This window comes from Pristiophorus japonicus, chromosome 8 (genome assembly GCF_044704955.1).
Source record: "Pristiophorus japonicus isolate sPriJap1 chromosome 8, sPriJap1.hap1, whole genome shotgun sequence".
In the NCBI taxonomy this organism is placed as follows: Eukaryota; Metazoa; Chordata; class Chondrichthyes; family Pristiophoridae; genus Pristiophorus; species Pristiophorus japonicus.
The window spans coordinates 104,704,195-104,723,404 of NC_091984.1; the positions used below are offsets into that span (position 1 = coordinate 104,704,195).

At 46.6% G+C, this 19,210-nt stretch overlaps 1 protein-coding gene across 1 annotated transcript in view; it reads right to left on the reverse strand.

The window, feature by feature from the left end:
* Positions 1–2,560: 2,560 nt before the first annotated feature.
* cdcp2 (CUB domain containing protein 2) overlaps positions 2,561–19,210 on the reverse strand; it is a 47,918-nt gene continuing 31,268 nt past the window's right edge. Inside the window, exons 5-7 of the mRNA XM_070886163.1 lie at positions 9,508–9,861; positions 4,424–4,602; positions 2,561–2,881 (exon numbers count right to left, since the gene is read on the reverse strand). Coding sequence (XP_070742264.1) covers positions 2,561–2,881; positions 4,424–4,602; positions 9,508–9,861 — 854 coding nt within the window. The remainder of the gene's footprint in view (positions 2,882–4,423; positions 4,603–9,507; positions 9,862–19,210) is intronic.

A 19,210-nucleotide genomic window follows, 5' to 3' on the forward strand; every position in this document is an offset into this window, starting at 1 on the left:
CCAGCCCCCAGTAAGCTGCTGGAGAAGGGAAAGGGCTTGCAATTCACACATTCCAGTTCAGGTGGATGCCATCCGACCCTCAGCGTGATCGAATTTAAGCTGTTTTATTCTAATTAAGACATCTTATCCTTTTATTGTAATATTTTCAATTTTCCTATTGTAGCACAACTTATGTCTAGTAGTTGGGCATTGTCCATGGAGTGGAGACTGAAGCAATCAATGAACACCCTTGCCATGCCTGAGATTCTATTTCAATCTGTCCCAAGGTGTCGCTTAGTGGTCCTAAGCAGTCCTTAATGGTCCGCTGACTATAAATTAACTAAAACTGCCTTTGCCAATACTCCTGCAATTATCAACAATCTTCTTTCCCATTAAATTTTTTAGCTGCTCTAATAGTTACTTTTGTTACCCTTAATTGTGTGAGATACTTATCTCTATTTTCTTGTCAGTTTTCTTTCATCTGTAACTAGCCACGTTTCTGGAATACCTATGATGTTTAAATTCTCGAATGATGCACAGGACTGTAATTCCATCAATTTATTTCTAATACTCCTTGCATTTGCATAAAAGTATTTTAAGGGTTGATCTATTATTTGAATTGAGGTTATTTTCCCTTTGTATTCTTGCCCCTTGGCTATAGAACGGTTGGGTGTTTCATTGAGGCTACCTAACCTACAGGAGGCAGACAGGGTCTGTTTCTTTTGCATTGAATAAGTTCACAAGTTTCACAAAAGCCAGCTTTTGTTCTTCCAGTGGATCATACCAAAGCAAATAAACACATTTATAAATACAGCAACAAGAATCAAACTATTGCAAAGACACTGAAGGTGTGAATCACCAGTAAGAAGTGATCCTTTTTAATATAACAGATGGAGTTAAACTGAGAAAAAAACATTGGATGTTGCGAAGGCCAGAAAGAGAGGTTGTGACTGACCCCTGTGTCAGATACAATATTTCCATCTATCCATCCATAGTTGTGATTAAAACCGTCTGCCATGAAATGCAACAAGATGCTTTCAAGTTAGTGATTGTCAGTAACAAAACCTAGTACAAAAGCCTGTTGGCCCACTTTCCCTCAGTGAAACAGACATACAAGGTGAAGGGTATCAGCACAATGAATTTGCTGCAGTCTCATGTGGTTTCGAGGGGGTATATTGTCAAACCAGCACTATCTATGTTCAAACAATTACTGCATCTGTACCAAATCTCTCTGGGTCCTTCTGCAATGCAGTTATTTACCCATTTAATGCAGAGTGATTTACTGTGACCATGCTCCCGCTATTATAGTCCTAACTCCGGCTCACAATCTCATTGAGTGTGTTGGCCCCACTGGGAGTGCAGGATTGCAACATTATCCTGTAAGTGTTTGTATGGGGACAGTGCTGTTCAGAAAATATACCCCCAAAGTAACATTACTGCAGTTTCTTTGATAGTGTATGTTTGTCATTGATAGGTTTGTTTAAGAGGGGCTGCATCCAGTGTTTCTTCTCTTCTCTCTTCTCCTGCAGTGACATATGTTGGAATATGGTTCAAGAACCACTTGTGCCCCCTCCTAACTCACTAAAATAGCCATTCTTCATTTTTAAGCCTAGACAGTGTTTGTCAAAAAGCTATGCAACCATGGAGAGCGTCACAGCTAAGCCTGATTTGGCCTTTACCTGACATCCACACATGTGCAGTTCCCAGTAGGGGGTCACTCAGTAACGACAAGGAGTAGAAAGCCTGGTTGAATTTTTCCCTCCCTGTTATGGTGGGCTGAGGCCAATTGTAGCATCTTATCTGTTACCCCAGCTGCGATCAGCTAACTAAGCGCAGACCAGGGATGAATCCCAAGACCTGCCTGCTTTCAGGATCACACTGTACAGCACATTTACCCACTCAGCCATTGGGCGAGCAATTTATCTAAGCAGTAGGATTTCACTTGTACCATTTGTTGATGAAAAGGACCCAATTCAATAAGAATTAAGTTGGGGTTGTTCTCCTCACAGCAGAGAAGGCAATGAGCAGATTTGATAGAGGTGTTTAAAATCATGAAAGGTTTAGTAGATAGAGAAAATAAAGGGAAACGGTTTCCAATGGCTGAAGGGTCGATAACCAGAGGGCACAGATTTAAGGTGATGGGCAAAAGAAACAGAGGCAACATGAGGAAAAACTTTTTTAAAAAAACAAGTAGTTAGGACTTGGAATGTACTGCCTGATAGGGTGGTGGAAACAGAGTAGCTTTCAAAAAGGAATTGGATAAATTTTTGAAGGCAAAATAATTGCAGGGATCTAGGAAAAGAGCCGGGAGGGTAGACTAACTGGATTGCTCGTTGAAAAAACAGGCGCCGAGTCGATGGACCGAACAGCCTCATTCTGTGCTGTACTATTCTATGATTCTATGAATTTTAGGAAGAACAAAAGGGAAGAATTTTACAGAAACCGGGATCTGCGACTGGCCTGAGAGTTTCGTGAAGAAAGGGGATTGAAATATGTTTTTCAAAATGGTTGCTCTTAAAGACATTCCAACAGACTGATTAACACACCATTACAAATCTAAACCTGTGATCGTCTCATATCTTCACAGCAGGACCAGACCTATGATAGCAATCAACATGAGAATTCCAGCCAAAACACAAATACCGATGAAGACAATGTCGCTGGTATCTTGCATTCTGGAAACCTCTGACCCATCTACCAGCTTCGACTCTTCAGGGTTTGAATCCACCAGACTCACAGCCAGCTGCTGGAGCTGGTACAGTTCTGTGTCCGTAATGATGTTGTAAGAAGCTGCTTTTCTCTTGAGGTCACACTGCACTTCATATTCCTGGGTGTCTTCCCATGTTCCATCAGAAAAGTTTATGTACAAAATATTCACAAAGATGGTGATGTTCCTTCTTCGCTGAAAAGCCAAAAATAAAACAGTGACCTAGTTTTCAATTGCATGTGGACTAACTCTGAAAGACATAATAGAGCTCATAAAGGCAGAGCAACACCATCTTCTTAAGAATGTAAGAAACAAATGGAAAAGGAAATTCAGCCTTTAAAGCTGTTCATTTCACAGACAACGTACTCTACATTAAACATCAACGTTAAACAAATCTGCAATTTACCTTAAGTTACAAGTTCAAGATCAATTTGTACAGATTAACTGAGTTTCTGCTTCCATGGTGCACTCATTCAGCCAAAAACAAGGACAGTCTGGACCATACTTTCATTTCATCACTGATATTGGTTGACAAGAGGCACTCACAGCAGGGTGGAATAGATCCCTGAGCCAGCATTCCCCACAAATCCACTCTTCCCTCAACTAAGATTGGGCATTTTCCAAACAAGGTGCACAATTAAACAAAGCAAATAACTGGCAACCCTCACTCAGAGGCCAGTCAAGATTGGGGTGTGAACTGTTGCGAGGCTAGGTTTTCCCTACTGGGAAGGGGGATCGAACTCGAGTTCAGGAAGGGAACCGAGCTGCGGACTGGAGAATGCCGACATAGCCAGTCTGAAGGCCAAGTCAGGAACTGCGCAGACTTTCAGGCCGAACCTGGAGGCTGAAGATGGGTGACATTGGTTCCTGGGAGCAAAATGGAAGTGGTCCTCCAAAGCCACTTTGGCTGACCTCAAAATGCTCGGGGGATCATGAACCAGCCCCACCCACCACTGGGTGTGAATGCGTATTTTTCAAAATGTAAGTTTCATGTGCTGAATTTTTGTGCTCCTCGAGATGAGCGATGTCTCTTAAGGAATAGAACACGTTCCCATTTAAGGCACCCAAAGTCAACATCAAACAATCCCAGGTCAGATACAACACAAGTCCATTGTAAATTTCTATTCTGGTGCAGCAATGTCCCTTAACTTAAATCTCAAAAGAGCACCTCCTATCACACCAGTATGTTTGCATTTTCATTTTCCACACCAAATATCCTTACAGCCTTTGAGAAAGATTGCCAAATTTGTGTCAAATTCTGGATGGCTTGCACTGTAGACCAATGCCCACTTTTAACTGGGCTGAAACTGCCTCAAACTCATTTTATGTGAGACCCAACCAACTAGCAGAGAAGACTTTCATCCTATCGGTGTCAGCCTCAGACGTGAAATGATCGCAGGCTAATTCAATTCATGACCTGATTTTTTTATGCAGTTACTGGCTACCTTCTGATATTTTCAAAGCTAATTCTGCTTCCCTCCCTCTCCCCTCCTTCCCGCCCTCTCTTTCACTTTATTTCTAGCCCTTCGGCCAATATATAGATCTCTGAAACAAAACATTTGCCTCAACAGTATGGCGAAGGATGAGTGCTGCAGTCATACTGGAAGCGGCATGACCAGCATTCATCCCCCATTCATTTTAATTTTTCAAAATACACACACGTTTTTTTGTGGTCTTTTTAGTCTTGGTGCTTGACTAGATTATTCCATTGAAAGGCCAACTTTGACAGTCAATTACCTGGGTTTTCGTTCCGCAGGCATCAAACCGTGAGATTATCTTGTATGCTGAGCCAAATACCTGGGCCATACATCCCTGCCTTCCTAGATAAATGTTGCTTCGACTGAGTGACGGAAGAGCCTTCTTAGCAATCTGAATCTGGAAATCTGTTCTAGTGCAGCTGATGTTCATGGGAACGACTGAAACAAATAAAAGAAGCAAAACTCAATTAATAGTCAGTAGCTCTGGCTGCATCTGTTACACCGAATAATCTTCAGAATAATGGTTAGTGGGCTTGATGACTCAGTTGGTGAATACACTGCCCAGTGTGGTACTGAGCTCAGTGACTCAGTTGGTGAATACACCGCCCAGTGTGGTACTGAGCTCAGTGACTCAGTTGGTGAATACACTGCCCAGTGTGGTACTGAGCTCAGTGACTCAGTTGGTGAATACACCGCCCAGTGTGGTACTGAGCTCAGTGACTCAGTTGGTGAATACACCGCCCAGTGTGGTACTCGGTCCGTAGGTCGGTTGACTTGTGTGTCGCTGGGCCAGGTGACTCAGTTGGTAAACGATGTGGCACTGAGCTACACAGAGCAGGAAGATCCCTAGTTCAATCCCTGAATTGTGTTAAGTTAGTATATCTCAGCTGGGGCAGCAGTAGGGGTGCTACAATTGACCTCAAGGTCCTTCATCTACCGGGTGAGGTAGGGAAATAATCAGCCTGTGCTCCCTCTCCGGATCATTATCTAGTTTTCTCTGCTAGAAAGTGTACACGTGTGGACTAAGTGTAGGTGAAAGGACAGGACTGACCTTGGCTATGAGAGCCCCACAGTTGAACAGCTTGCCAACTCCATAGGTTCACACACAAAGAGCATTTGGGTAAAATAACGGAGAGTGACCTGTGCTTGTGGAACCTTACCACAGCATGGTTAGGAAGAAAATCAGAGGAAAAATGAAATACTAACTTTAAAAAAAAACTTATTTAACATCGTAGCCTCAGAAAATCAATCAATAGAGTACAATATGAAAGATCGCTGTGATATCACATATAAGGGGAGTCGAGAATCCTGGAACCAACAGAATCTGGAATTTCTGGTCAATGTGCATGTTACCAATGTTTCCACGAGGCCTTGTTGCATCTGTTCGTCTGCTATTATGTTGTTATACTTTTACTGTTTCTAAGATTTGGGACATCTAACTATTTGACCTAGAAGGGATTCTGGCATAATTCATAAGGTCAGATTGTAGTTGCAAAGGATTAACTCCCAGAGATACACAATGCTGATTTTTGTGTATGTATAAAGTAAGTATATACTGTACACTCAATGTACAGTTACGTAAGACCACTGACTGTATATTCACACTGTATACACTATGCCTGTACCACCAGAGTGTGCAACTGGTGGAGACCTAGGGGTCACCTGTACACTGCAGGTAACCAAATATAAAAGGGAGCTCACCTTACTGTACCCTCATTCAGGAGCTGCAATAAATGGACTAAGGTCACAACAGTTCAAGTGCAATACTTACCTCGTGGAGTCATTACTAGAGTGCTTACAGACACAATAACTGGCGACAAGATTACAAACTTCCACGCGAAAAATGGCTAACCTTGGCAACTTTCAACAATTCGCTGATGGGGAAAATTGGGATGCCTTTGTGGAAAGGCTTGAACATTTTTTCATCACAAATGACCTGGCTGGAGACACACCGACCTCGCTGGCTGATAAGCGCCGAGCTATCCTGCTCAGCAGTTGTGGGCCCACCGTTTATGGCCTTGTCAGGGACTTGCTAGCCCCAGAGAAGACGACAACTAAAACGTACGCGGAGCTCGGAACGATGATACAGGAACAGCTCAAACCTAAAGAAAGCATCTACACAGCCAGACATCGGTTCTACACCCACTGGCGGCCCAAAGGCCAAGAAATTGCAAAATATGCTGCAGACCTGAGACGATTGGCTGCACCGTGTGATTTTGGCGACCACCTCACCGAAGCACTGAGGGACATCTTTGTTATTGGAATCGGCCACGAGGGCCTCCTCCACAAGCTGCTCTCTGCAGACACCACGGTCACCCTGCAGAAGGCAATTAACGTCAGCCAGGTGTTCATGGCCTCGGCCTGCAATTTCAAGAGGATGATGACTCACCCCCAGGACTCTAACCCGGCAAGTACAGTGAACCGACTGGCGCCCTTTAGAGGCGAGACTGCTAGCCCGAGTCCCGCAACCGTGAGTCCGCCACATGGGGCCAACCGGCCAGCCCCATGCTGGCGCTGTGGAGGAAATCACAGGGCCCACCAGTGCAGCTACAAAAACTATACTTGCAAAGGCTGCAACGCGAAAGGCCATCTACAGCGAATGTGTAAGGGAAATTTTACTCACTGAGTCGCTGAAGAGTTGGCCGATCACCCAGGCTCCAGCGCTGATGAAAATGAAGAGAAAGTCTATGAGGCAGCTCAGCCCCAGGAAGAGGTGTACGGAGTGTTTACCTGCTCCACCGAGAGTTCTCCGTTGAAAATGGAAGTTGAAATCAATGGAGGTCGATACAGGGGCAAGCCAATCGCTGATGAATCAGGCGGCCTTCGAGAAACTCTGGGACAATCCAATCGAGCAACCTAAAATGATCCAGATCCAGGTGAAGCTGCTCACCTACACAAACGACACCATCCCAGTCGTTGGCAGCGTGGGTGTCCAGGTGTCCCATGGCGGCGCGATGCACAAGCTACTTTTGTGGATCGCCACTGGTGATGGTCCAACGTTGCTAGGAAGAAGATGGATGAAACAAGTCCAAATCTGTTGGAGCTTGGAAAGCCTACAGACCCCGGCGATCGACATCTTGTGTGACCCCAAATTTGGATCCATCACAGCACCTGAATATCAAGCCGTCCAACTCGATTGCGTGGCGACGACACAGACCGCACAACCCAACAGTGAGATGATCCAACCCAAATGACCAAACCTCACCTTCCAGGCTCCAGTGGCAGGACTCCGGAGGAAGAAGATTGGCGCAGAAGGTAACTTCCCTGTTTCCGTGGCAGAACCTGGGGAGAAAAGGATCACCGCAGCCTACTTCGTGGAGAGAAAGAAGATTGCGTCCGCACCACGAGGTGAAGCGCCTGAAATCAAGATGGCCGTGACCAGACCACGAGGGGCAACGTCGAGGGAGCAACATGTGATGCCGAGGTGAACCGGATTGGGGTAAAGATTGCAAGGCCCTCTTAATGGAAACGGGCAACCCGGCACAATTAAAGGGACAGTTCCACTCTTTGTACAGCGATGCCGGTGATACACATGTAAAAGATGTAATTAACAAATGCAAGTATCTAAATGTAACATTGTACAGTGATGCCGGTAGTATACATGGAAAAGATGTAATTGACAAATGCAAGTATCTAAATGTAACATTGTACATCGATGCCGGTAGTACACAGGGAAAAGATGTAATTGACAAATGCGAAGATGTAAGAGACAAATGCGAATATGTAAAGACAATGTCGAATTTGGTGATTGCGGCCGGAGCCAATGTATCATGACTGTAAATGGTGAAATGATGTGCGATGTACGCTGACAAAATCAAGGGCAACCTCCCATCGGAAGCACCCAGGTCCAGTAGGCTACCTGATCACGTAACCTGCGCCTCCAAGACGAATGTGATGCCCCAGGGAGTGTGGGCACACACAGAGGGAGCACACCCACTGCAGAGCCAGCGATCAGCAGACGGCAAAGGCACCACCACTGGCACCCTGCCCCAGATCAGCTCTACCTCTCTGGCCACCAGGGCCAGTACTGGGAGCAAGAGGCTAGCACCCTCCAGCCCACCCGACGGTACCTGGGATGACCAGGCTCCCACTACCGCTGAAGGGCAGCAGGGAGACACTGCAGCCCTCAAAGGAAGACAGGGAGGCCACACATTCCTGTGGCTCTGCCCACCACTAGGCAATGGCAAAGGCCCTGAGACTCAGCCAGGTAAGCGATCCGAGCCCACCCAGCTGGCAGGGGGCACAGCGCCGCCATCAGACAACCTGGACACAGTCCGGTCACTCTGGAACTAGCGTCCTCACCCACCTGCACCTACACCCCAGGGGCAAGACTGTAATACCACATATGTACCTTACCTGTAAAATGTACTTGTTCCACTACTGCTAAACCCAAACAGTGATGTAACTAATCCTTTTTATTTTCTATGTATATGTATGCAAATGCAGGTATTGAGCTACACACATGGTCTATGTATGGGGGGGGGGGGGGTGGCGAAATGGACGTATGTAGCCATGGACACACATGGATCACACCCAGAATCCACACAAACCCCACTGCAACCTCCAACCATCGACTGCTGACCATTTCCCAATGTTGTGGCAATAAAGACTTGGGGGTCTGCAGGGAGAGAGCCATTCTCAAGCACAGACAAGGTGCAAGGGCTTTGAGCACTCAAGTCGAGGGCCAGAGCACACAATGCAAAGGCAGTGGCACAAGACCTGGGGGGGGGGAGGTGATGTTGTGTATGTATAACAAGTATATACCCTATACACTCAATGTACAGTTACATAAGACCACTGACTGTATCTTCACACTGTATATACTATGCCTGTACCACCAGAGGGTGCAACTGGTGGAGACCTAGGGGTCACCTGTACACTGCAGGTAACCAGGTATAAAAGGGAGCTCACCTTGCTGTACCCTCATTCAGGAGCTGCAATAAATGGACTAAGGTCACAACAGTTCAAGTGCAATACCTTACCTCATGGAGTCATTACTAGAGTGCTTACAGACACAATACTGATGACAGTGATGATTAAATGGGGGCACTCGGCAGAAGAGCATTTAAATGATGGACTTTCACATGTCACATTAGTGCTGCACTGGAGTGTCAGCCTAGATTTTTGTGCTCAAGTCTCTGGAGTGGAACTTGAACCCACAACCTTATGACTCAGAGGTGGGAGTGCTACCCACTGAGCCACGCCATCAGCAAAAAGTTTCTTAACTGAAACTGTCATTCCCACAATAATGCTTTCTTTGTCTATCAGGTACAACATTAGATAAAGCCCCACCCAAATACCACACAGTTAATGATTCCTTGCCATGATGACCCCTCCACTTACCACCGGTGTACGATACACGGAAGCCACGAGAAGCTGTATCCCTGTCAGCAGACAACACAAATAAAAGTCTGTTCCCATTGGACAGCAGTGAAGGAGGTGAGTTCCGACCGCACCATTTCCCCAGCAGTGTATCAGTCTCACTGTCTCCATCAAAGATTGCCAGAAAGTCATAGTCGCAGGCGTCACTGAGGCTGTCCCTGTTCTCCAGCTCAAAATCAATGAAATGAACTTTCACCCTGTAACTGAGAGGCTGCTGGACTGTCCAATGGCAGTTGATATTATTGGGGTAACTATTTGGGTATCGAGGGCTGGAGAAATTCCCTTTAATGGCTGTGAATACTTGCTGACATTCACCTGGAGGAAATGAGACACAAAATATAAATATTAATCCTTAAAAATATAATTTTCAAATAAATAATTGTTAGTACAGTTAGCTACAAAACAAAAACCACAACGTGGCTGCTACCTAGCATTGGCAATGATTCTTTGTGGATCTGTGAACGTGAAGGAATTGGCCTTTGACGAGCTAGTTACGGTTGGTAAACTTCTGTGCTCATCAGGGCAAGGGAATGTTGAAGGTAGGAAATGGAACACTTTTCCAATTAGAGCTCCCAATGTCAGGTAGTCCCACATCTAGCATACCATAGTTAGGTGCAGAGTAAAATATCTTCTATACTGTCCCAACAATGGGCGTAAAATTCCTCAGATCCTGGGATTGCACCGCCCCCCCCCCCCCACCCCCCGCAGGCACAAGCACACCTCGCACAAGCCTCTGGAGTCCAACTACCTCATGAGGCCAGAAATTCCAAACATGGAAAGTTACAAGAGAATTTGTAACAGAGCGAAAGAGTGGTTGGAGAAGGATTGCCAAACAGATGAGATTTCTCTTGTATCCTGTTTCGTAGTGTGAGAGAGTAGACAATGGTAATGCAATAGATGTAATTTATCGAGATTTTCAAAAGGGCTTCTATAAGGTACCCCATAATAGACTGATGAACAAGGTCAGAGAACAAGTTGCAGAATGGATAGTGAGCTGGCTTCAAGACAAAAAGCAGAGAGTAGGGGTAAAAGGTAGCTATTCACAGTGGCAGAAGGTGGGTAGTGGTGTTCCACAAGGATCAGTGCTGGGACCACTGTTGTTCACAATTTATATTAACGATTTAGACTTTGGAATCAAAAATACAATTTATAAATTTGCGGATGACACCAAATTGGGGTGGGGGGGTAGTCAATACTGAAGAGGACTGCAACAAATTACAGGAGGACATTAATACACTTGCAGAATGGGCATATAATTGGCAAATGAAGTTCAAAGCAGATAAATGTGAGGTACTGCATTTTGGTAGGAAGAATAGGGAGGTCACTGATTACTGGGAGGGAGCGAGTCTGGGTGGGATAGGGGAACAAAGCGATCTCGGAGTACAAATACACAAATCACTAAAAGTTGCAACACAGGTTAGCTAGGCCATAAAAAAATCAAACCAAGCACTAGGGTTTATTTCTAGAGGCGTAGAATTGAAAAGTAGGGAAGTAATGCTAAACCCATGTCGAACCTTGATTACATCACAGAGTACTGCGTACAGTTCTGGTCGCCATATTATAAAATGGATATAGAGGCACTGGAGAGGGTGCAGAGAAGATTTACAAGGCTGATACCAGAAATGCAAGGGTATACACATCAGGAAAGATGAACAGGCTGGATCTCTTTTCTCTTGAAAAAAGAAGGCAGGGGGGGTGACCTAATAGAGGTCTTTAAAATTATGAAAGGTTTTGATAGAGTGGATAGAAAGAGAATGTTTCTACTTGTGGGGAAAGCATAGCTAGAGGCCATCAATATAAGATAATCACCAAGAAATCCAAGAGGGAATTCAGAAGAAACTTCTTTACCCAAAGAGTGGTGAGAATGTGGAACTCACGACCACAGGGAGTGGTTGAAGCGAATAGTATCGATGCATTTAAGGGGAGGTTACACAAGCATATGAGGGAGAAGGGAATAGAGGGTTATGCTGATAGAGTTAGATGAGGAAAGACAGGAGGCGGCTCAAGTGGAGCATAAACGCCGGCATGGACTGGTTGGGCCAAATGGCCTGTTTCTGTGCCGTATATTCTATGGAAGTTGTTAGAAGAGTTTCCTCAGATATAGGAACAGTATTCAAGTCTTGGAGAGGCATGGGGCTAGATTTTTCATTATTTTTGCATGCATAACTCTCACTTAATGTCCATTTTACCGCTGAAATGAGGTGTAACACCCAGATATCGCTCATTTAGCCACAAAATGGAAACTGACGCCCATTTTCCGGACACATATCGCCAAGCGTTACTGTCATGTATGTACTTTTGGGATTACTAGTCACTAGATGGCATCACTGTTGGAGGCCATTGGGCTGCACGCATGTTTGTGCAGCCCAAGTATAAAAGGCCAGCCATTTTGTATATTAAGCACTTTGGGCCTTAATAAAGCAGAGCCAAGGTCATACCTCTTGGAGTTAAACAGTACTCAGTCTAACAGTTATTGCATACACAACGTTTGGCGATGAGGCAACAAGGACCTTTGCATACAAAAATGAGCACAATCGGATTGTTGGAGCGACTTGTGGCAGGAGAGGATTAGGCAGACTTTGTGAGCCGTTTGAGCCAGTTCTTCGTGGCCAACAAAATGGAGGAGTTTGGCGCTGCAGATCGGCACCGGGTGGTGTTCCTCACAGTTTGCGGTCCAAAAATTTACGGTCTGATAAAGAATCTACTCCTGCCTGTGAGTCCAACAGAGAAGACGTATGAAGAATTGTGTACACTGGTTCAGGACCACCTTAAGCTAGACTAAGGCATCATAATTTCGAGATACAGATTTTACATGCACGTTCGCTCAAAGGGCCAGAATGCAGCAGAGTTCGTTGCCGACCTGAGAAGTCGAGCGGGATCATGTAAGTTCGGGGCTGTGTTGGCAGATGTGCTGCGGGACTTGTTTGTAATTGGCATCAACCACGAGGTGATCCTGCGTAAACTACTGGCGGTGGAGACATTGAACTTGAGCAGGGCCATCATGATCACTCAGTCATGCATGACGACGGATCGAAGTCTAAAGCAGATATCAGTGAAATATTGGAACTCGGCAAGTACTGTAAATATTATTGATTCGGCGTTTGGCAGAGCGGCACATGGCAGGGCCTACCCAATTGCGTACGCGAAACCTGTCATCCAGCAAATCCACAGCTACCATTGAGAATCTCAGTGTCACGTTCGCGACACATGGTCTGCCTGACAACGTTGTTAGTGACAACGGATCATGCTTCGCCAGTCAGGAGTTTCAAGAATTCATGAAACGCAATGGTATCAAACATGTAAGGTCAGCACCGTTCAAACCTGCATCCAATGGGCAAGCAGAACGTGCTGTCCGAATCATAAAGCAGAGTATGAAGCGAGTAACCCAAGGGTCACTGCAGACCTGCCTGTCATGCATACTGCTTAGTTACAGGACAAGACCACACACGTTTACCAAGGTCTCGCCTGCTGAACTAATGATGAAGAGAGGTCTTAAGACCAAGCTATCTCTTGTACACCCTGACTTGAATAATCGTGTTGAATATATAAGACAAAGTTAGCAAGGGTATCACGATCGTGCAGCTGTGTCACGCGATATTTCTGTAAATGATCCTATATATGTTCTGAATTATGGTCAGGGTCACAAGTGGATCGCTGGTACTGTCATGGCCAAGGAGGGCAACAGAATATTTATTGTCAAGCTCAAAAATGGGCAAACCTGCAGGAAACATATGGATCAGACAAAGCTGCGGCACACAGACGAACCGGAACAGTCAGAGGAAGAGACAATCGACGACCAACCAACCTACCCCCAGTCATCAGAGGACTCAGTGGTCATCAGTGAATCGGGACTTTCAATCACTGACATGTTTAATGAAAATGGACTTTCAATCCCTGACATGGTCATTGCCACTTCCACCAGGTCAGCCATCCAGCCAACAGTCACAACAGATTCTGTGAACACTCACCCAAGGCTGGAGATTGAGCTGAGAAGGTCAATCCGGGAGCGTAAAACACCGGACCGTCTCAATTTGTAAAGGACTGTTAATATAACAAAGGGGGGTATTGTCATGTATGTACTTTTGGGATCACTAGCCACGAGATGACATCACTGTTGGAGGCCATTGGGCTGCACGCACGTGTGTGCAGCCCAAGTATAAAAGTCCAGCCTTTTTGTATATTTAGCACATTGGGCCTTAATAAAGCAGAGCTAAGGTCATACCTCTTGGAATTAAACAGTACTCAGTCTAACAGTTATTGCATATACAACAGTTACTTTCGCCATGTACGTAATGACGGGAAAAAATATCACCCACTCTATTGGGGCAGAATCATCAGAATGGGCGAAACTAACTCCCATAATATTGGCCAGCGTTACATTGGGCACGCAATTAACGTCGAGATTCAATTAATACCGACCGCCTACTTTTTTTTGTCGTAAAGATCAAATTTGCCGAAACTAACTGTAAAGTCCTGACCCTGCAGTACAGACACATGCTGAAGTCAAGGTCACTCTGGACCTGCACCTTTATTTCACAGCTCTCGAGTGCCACACTTGCCTGAGACCTGCCTTTATATACCTGTGTGGAACAGGTATGCACTGTCTCCTGCAAGTGCACCCCTGATGGTAAAGTAAGCTTGTGGTTACAGGTCATATCTAGTTACAGTCATGCATAGCATGGTAAGATAGTTATATACAGTAGTGTGAGATACATGACATCACCCTCCCCCAAGGTCTTATTGCCTTTATAGATTCAGTCTCTCAGGTGGTCTACGCTCTCGCGTGGAGCGTCTTAGTTGTGGTTCAGTTGTTTGCCTTGGTGCCTGTGTTTCCTTCGGTGTGGGCTGTCTGTTTTGTTCAGTATGATTGCCGGTATCTCGCCTGAGCTGTCTGTTGAGACTGCCCTTTCCTCAGGTTGTTCCCTCTGTCTGTCTACCAGGTGTGATGTGAGTTCCACATTGTAGTCTGCCTCTGGTTCTGCAGTGTTGTTGGTGAATCTACTTTTTACTTGGTCTACATGCCTCCGGCAGGTTTGGCCATTGTCCATTTGTACAACCAGTAGCCTGTTTCCTTCCTTGCCTGTTACTGTCCCTGCAAGCCATTTGGGACCCCTGCCATAGTTTAGCACAAACACTTTGTCTCCTATCTCATTCCACCTCCCCCTCGAATTTCGGTCATGGTACTCAGTTAGCTTCCGGCGCTTTGCCTCAACAATTTCATGCATGTCTGGAAGAATTAACGAGAGCCTAGTCTTTAAGGTCCGTTTCATCAATAGTTGCACGGGGGGGAACCCCAGTCAACGAATGTGGACGTGATCTGTATGCCAGCAGCAGTTACGACAGGCGGCTCTGCAGCGTGGGACCTTGGATTTTTAGCATGCCTTGTTTAACAATTTGCACTGCTCACTCCGCCTGGCCATTGGAGGCCGGCTTGAACAGTGCCATCTTAACGTGATTTATGCCGTGGTCAACTGAAAAATCTTGAAATTCTGCGCTGGTGAAGCACGGACCATTATCACTGACCAATATGTCAGGAATTCCGTGCATTGCAAACATGGTTCCAAGGCTCTCCACAGTGGTGGAGATGGTGCTCGAGTTTAAAATGGTGCACTCGATCCACTTTGAAAATGCATCGACGACTTCGAGGAACATTTTGCCCATGAATGGGCCCGCATAGTCTACATGCACCCGCGACCACGGTTTGGTGGGCCAGGGCCAGGGACTTAGGGGGGCCTCCCTGAGGGCATTATTGAGTTGGGCACAAATGGTGCACCGCCGGACGCAGAGCTCCAAGTCCACATCAATGCCAGGCCACCAGATGTGGGATCTGGCTATGGCCTTCATAAGGACGATCCCAGGGTGCTCGCGGTGGAGCTCCCGGACAAAAGCCTCTCTGCCTCGCAAGTGCATAACTACTTGGCTGCCCCATATCAGGCAGTCTGCTTGTAGTGATAGCTCATGCATGCGCCTATTGAAAGGTTTGATCTCCTCGGGGCAGGCATTGCGAGCCTCTGCTCAGTCACCAGTTAAAACACATCTTTTGACTAAGGACAACGTGGGGTCGCTGGTCGTCCAGGCTCTGATTTGGCGAGCCGTCATGGACGAACCTATGGATTCAAAGGCATTGATTGCCATGACCATCTCACAGTCCTGTTCGTCGGACCCTTCCGTGGTCGCCAGGGGTAGCCTGCTAAGCGCGTCGGCACAGTTGTCTGTGCCAGGTCTGTGCCTTATCGTGTAGTCGTAAGACGCCAGCATGAGTGTCCACCGCTGAATGCGTGCCGAGGCGTTGGCGTTTATTGCCTTGCTCTCGGATAGGAGGGATGTGAGGGGTTTGTGGTCAGTTTCTAACGTGAACTTGGCCCCGAAAAGGTATTGGTGCATCTTTTTGACACCGTACACGCACGCGAGCGCCTCCTTCTCAACCATACCGTACCCGCGCTCCACCCGCGAAAGTGACCTGGAGGCATAAGCAATGGGTTGTAATTTACCCGCATCATTGACATGCTGTAAAATGCACCCGACTCCGTATGCTGACGCATCACATGTAAGAACTAGCTTTTTACCTGGGTCGAAAAAGGCTAAAACACTGTTGGAACACAGAAGGTTGCGTGCCTTATTGAAGGCACGTTCTTGGGCGTCCCCCCAAAACCAATCGCAACCCTTTCCGAGTAGCACGTGGAGAGGCTCCAGCAGCGTGCTCAAGTTCTGCATAAAGTTCCCAAAGTAACTGAGTAGCCTGAGAAAGGCACGCAGTTCCGAGATATTCCGGGGCCTGGGTGCCAGACGAATTGCTTCGGTTTTGGATTCTGTTGGGCGGATTCCATCAGCGGCAATCCTTCTGGCCAAAAATTCAACCTTGGGTGCGAGAAACAAACACTTGGATTTCTTAACTCTTCGGCCTACCCGATCCAATTGACTTAGTACTTCCTCCAAATTACGGAGATGGGAGTCGGTGTCCCTGCCCGTGATGAGCATGTCATCTTGAAACACAACCGTCCCCGGGATGGACTTGAGCAGACTCTCCATGTTGCGCTGGAATATAGCAGCTGCCGACCTGATGCCGAATGGACATCGATTGTACATAAAAAGGCCTCGATGTGTGTTGATGGTGGTGAGTAGCTTAGACTCTTCGGTCAGTTCTTGCGTCATATACGCAGATGTGAGATCTAGTTTTGAGAAAAGTTTTCCTCCAGCCAATGTGGCAAATAGGTCCTCCACTCTGGGCAGTGGGTATTGGTCCTGTAGGGAGACTCTGTTTATGGTAGACTTGTAAACCCCACAGATTCGTACGGATCCATCAGGCTTTATGATGGGGACGATGGGACTTGCCCAGTCGCTAAATTCCACGGGTGAGATAATGCCTTCCCGCAGAAGCCTGTCCAGTTCGTGTTCAATCTTGTCCCTCATCACATAAGGCATAGCTCTAGCCTATTGATGGACTGGTCTGGCATCCTGTGTGATGTAGATTTTAACTTGAGCCCCTTTGAAGGTGCCCACACCTGGCTGAAAGAGATGTTCAAAACGACTTAGAACTGTTGAGCAGGAGGTCCGTTCCTCTGACGACATGGCGTGAACATCATCCCATTTCCAATTTAGTTTTGCCAGCCAGCTTCTCCCCAACAGTGCTGGGAGATCTCCGGGGACAATCCACAGGGGAAGTCGGTTCACCGTTCCTTTGTGTGTGACTGAGAGCATGGCACTGCCAAGGACTGGGATGATTTCTTTGGTATAGGTCCTTAGTTTGGTGTCGATCCTTGTGAGTTTTGGTCTGTTGCTTTTGTGCGGCCACAGCTGTTCAAATTTTTGGACACTCATGAGAGATTGACTAGCTCTCGTGTCCAGTTCCATGTTGATGGTTATCCCATTGAGTAGGACCCTCATCATTATTGAAGGCGTCTTGTTGTAAGAACAGTGGACATTGATCGTGTTGATCCACTGTACCTCGGTGGCCCGGGCACTGTCCCCACCGTCTTCTGGTCCGCTTTCCGACCCTTCCAATTTGTAGACAAGCCAAGCTGCTGTTTTTCTGCACATGCGAGCCAGATGTCCTGTATAGTAGCAGTTTCTGCAAACAGCATGCTGAAATCGACACCCCCTTGTTGAGTGCCTTCCCCCACATCTCCAGCACAGACCGCTTCCATTGTTTCCGAAGGATGAGCTGCGTCTGGCTGATCTCTCTTGAGCTTCTCTCAGTCAGTAGTTGATTGCTTGCATTGTGGGTTGATGATGTGTGAACGGCCGTTCATGTGGCCCTTGATGGCTTCTGGCGCCACTGCCTGCTGTTGAAGGCCTGCTCTCCTGCCTTTGTCTGTGTGTGGGGGTAGCGGCTTGTTTCACGCTGTGAACCCCTTGTTCTGATGTTTCGTTAGTTGTCGTACCCGCAGTATAGATCAACCTTGTTTCTTCTTCTCCTGCCAAGAATGTCTGTTCTTGGTCTCTATAAGCTTTCGGAATATGCCTGCGTGGCCTATTCCTTCAATAAAAAAGTCTCTCAGTACTTCTCTCCTTAGTTCATCCGAGAACTCACATAAACTAGCCAGCCTCCGAAGTTCCACCACAAAGTCGAGTATGCTCTGGCCCACACAGCGTCTGCAATTGTAGAACCTGTGTCTGGCCATGTGTAGGCTGCTCGCTGGCTTCAGGTGGGCTCTCACCAGTGTGCTCATCTCCTCAAACGACTTGCTTGCTGGTTTCTCGGGTGCCAGCAGGTCCTTCATTAAGGCGTATGTTTTCGAGCCACAGCTGGTCAAGAGATGGGCTCTTCTCTTGTCTGCCTTATCGTCGCCCAACCAGTCTTTGGTTACAAAGCTTTGCTGGAGCCTTTCTATAAAGTTCTCCCAATTGTCTCCAGCATTGTATTTCTCATCTGAGCCGTTGGTAGCCATTCTGTGGATTCTGTGATCCCGTAACTCGTCGCCACTATAAAGTCCTGACCCTGCAGTACAGACTTACACGAGGCACATGCTGAAGTCAAGGTCACTCTGGACCTGCACCTTTATTTCACAGCTCTCGAGTGCCACACTTGCCTGAGACCTGCCTTTATATACCTGTGTGGAACAGGTATGCAGTGTCTCCTGCAAGTGCACCCCAGGTGGTAAAGTATGCTTGTGGTTACAGGTCATATCTAGTTACAGTCATGTATAGCATGGTAAGATACAGTTATATACAGTAGTGTGAGATACATGACACTAACGCCCAGTATATCGCCCAGCTTCACTTTCAGCACCTCGCACACATCTCGGCCACAATATCGCTCGCCCAAAACACCACTCTGAAAAAGTGGAACTGTTCTGAACTAATCACAGCGGTGTGGGAGTCATTTTTCAAATCGCAGGTCGCTTCATTGAAAAGACTGCTGCAATTTGGGGGGAGTTTGGATTGACCCTGGAGTTCTTCTCCGGTGAAGTGACTATCTCAACAGACATCTTTTCAGACTGGACGATTGGGTTTTACTGTAGGTGTCTTTTAGTGTGGAAATTATTGCTTCTGATCAATCGGTATTATACTTTCATTGGAATGGGGCCAGCCATTTCTCAGCCTGCATCGATTAATACGCAGATGCTGCAGAATGCAGATGGCACAACATCTATTGCACAGCATTATGTGCCTGATCTAAGACATGTCAGAATGAGGAAGAGGTCCAGACCACACACACCCCGCA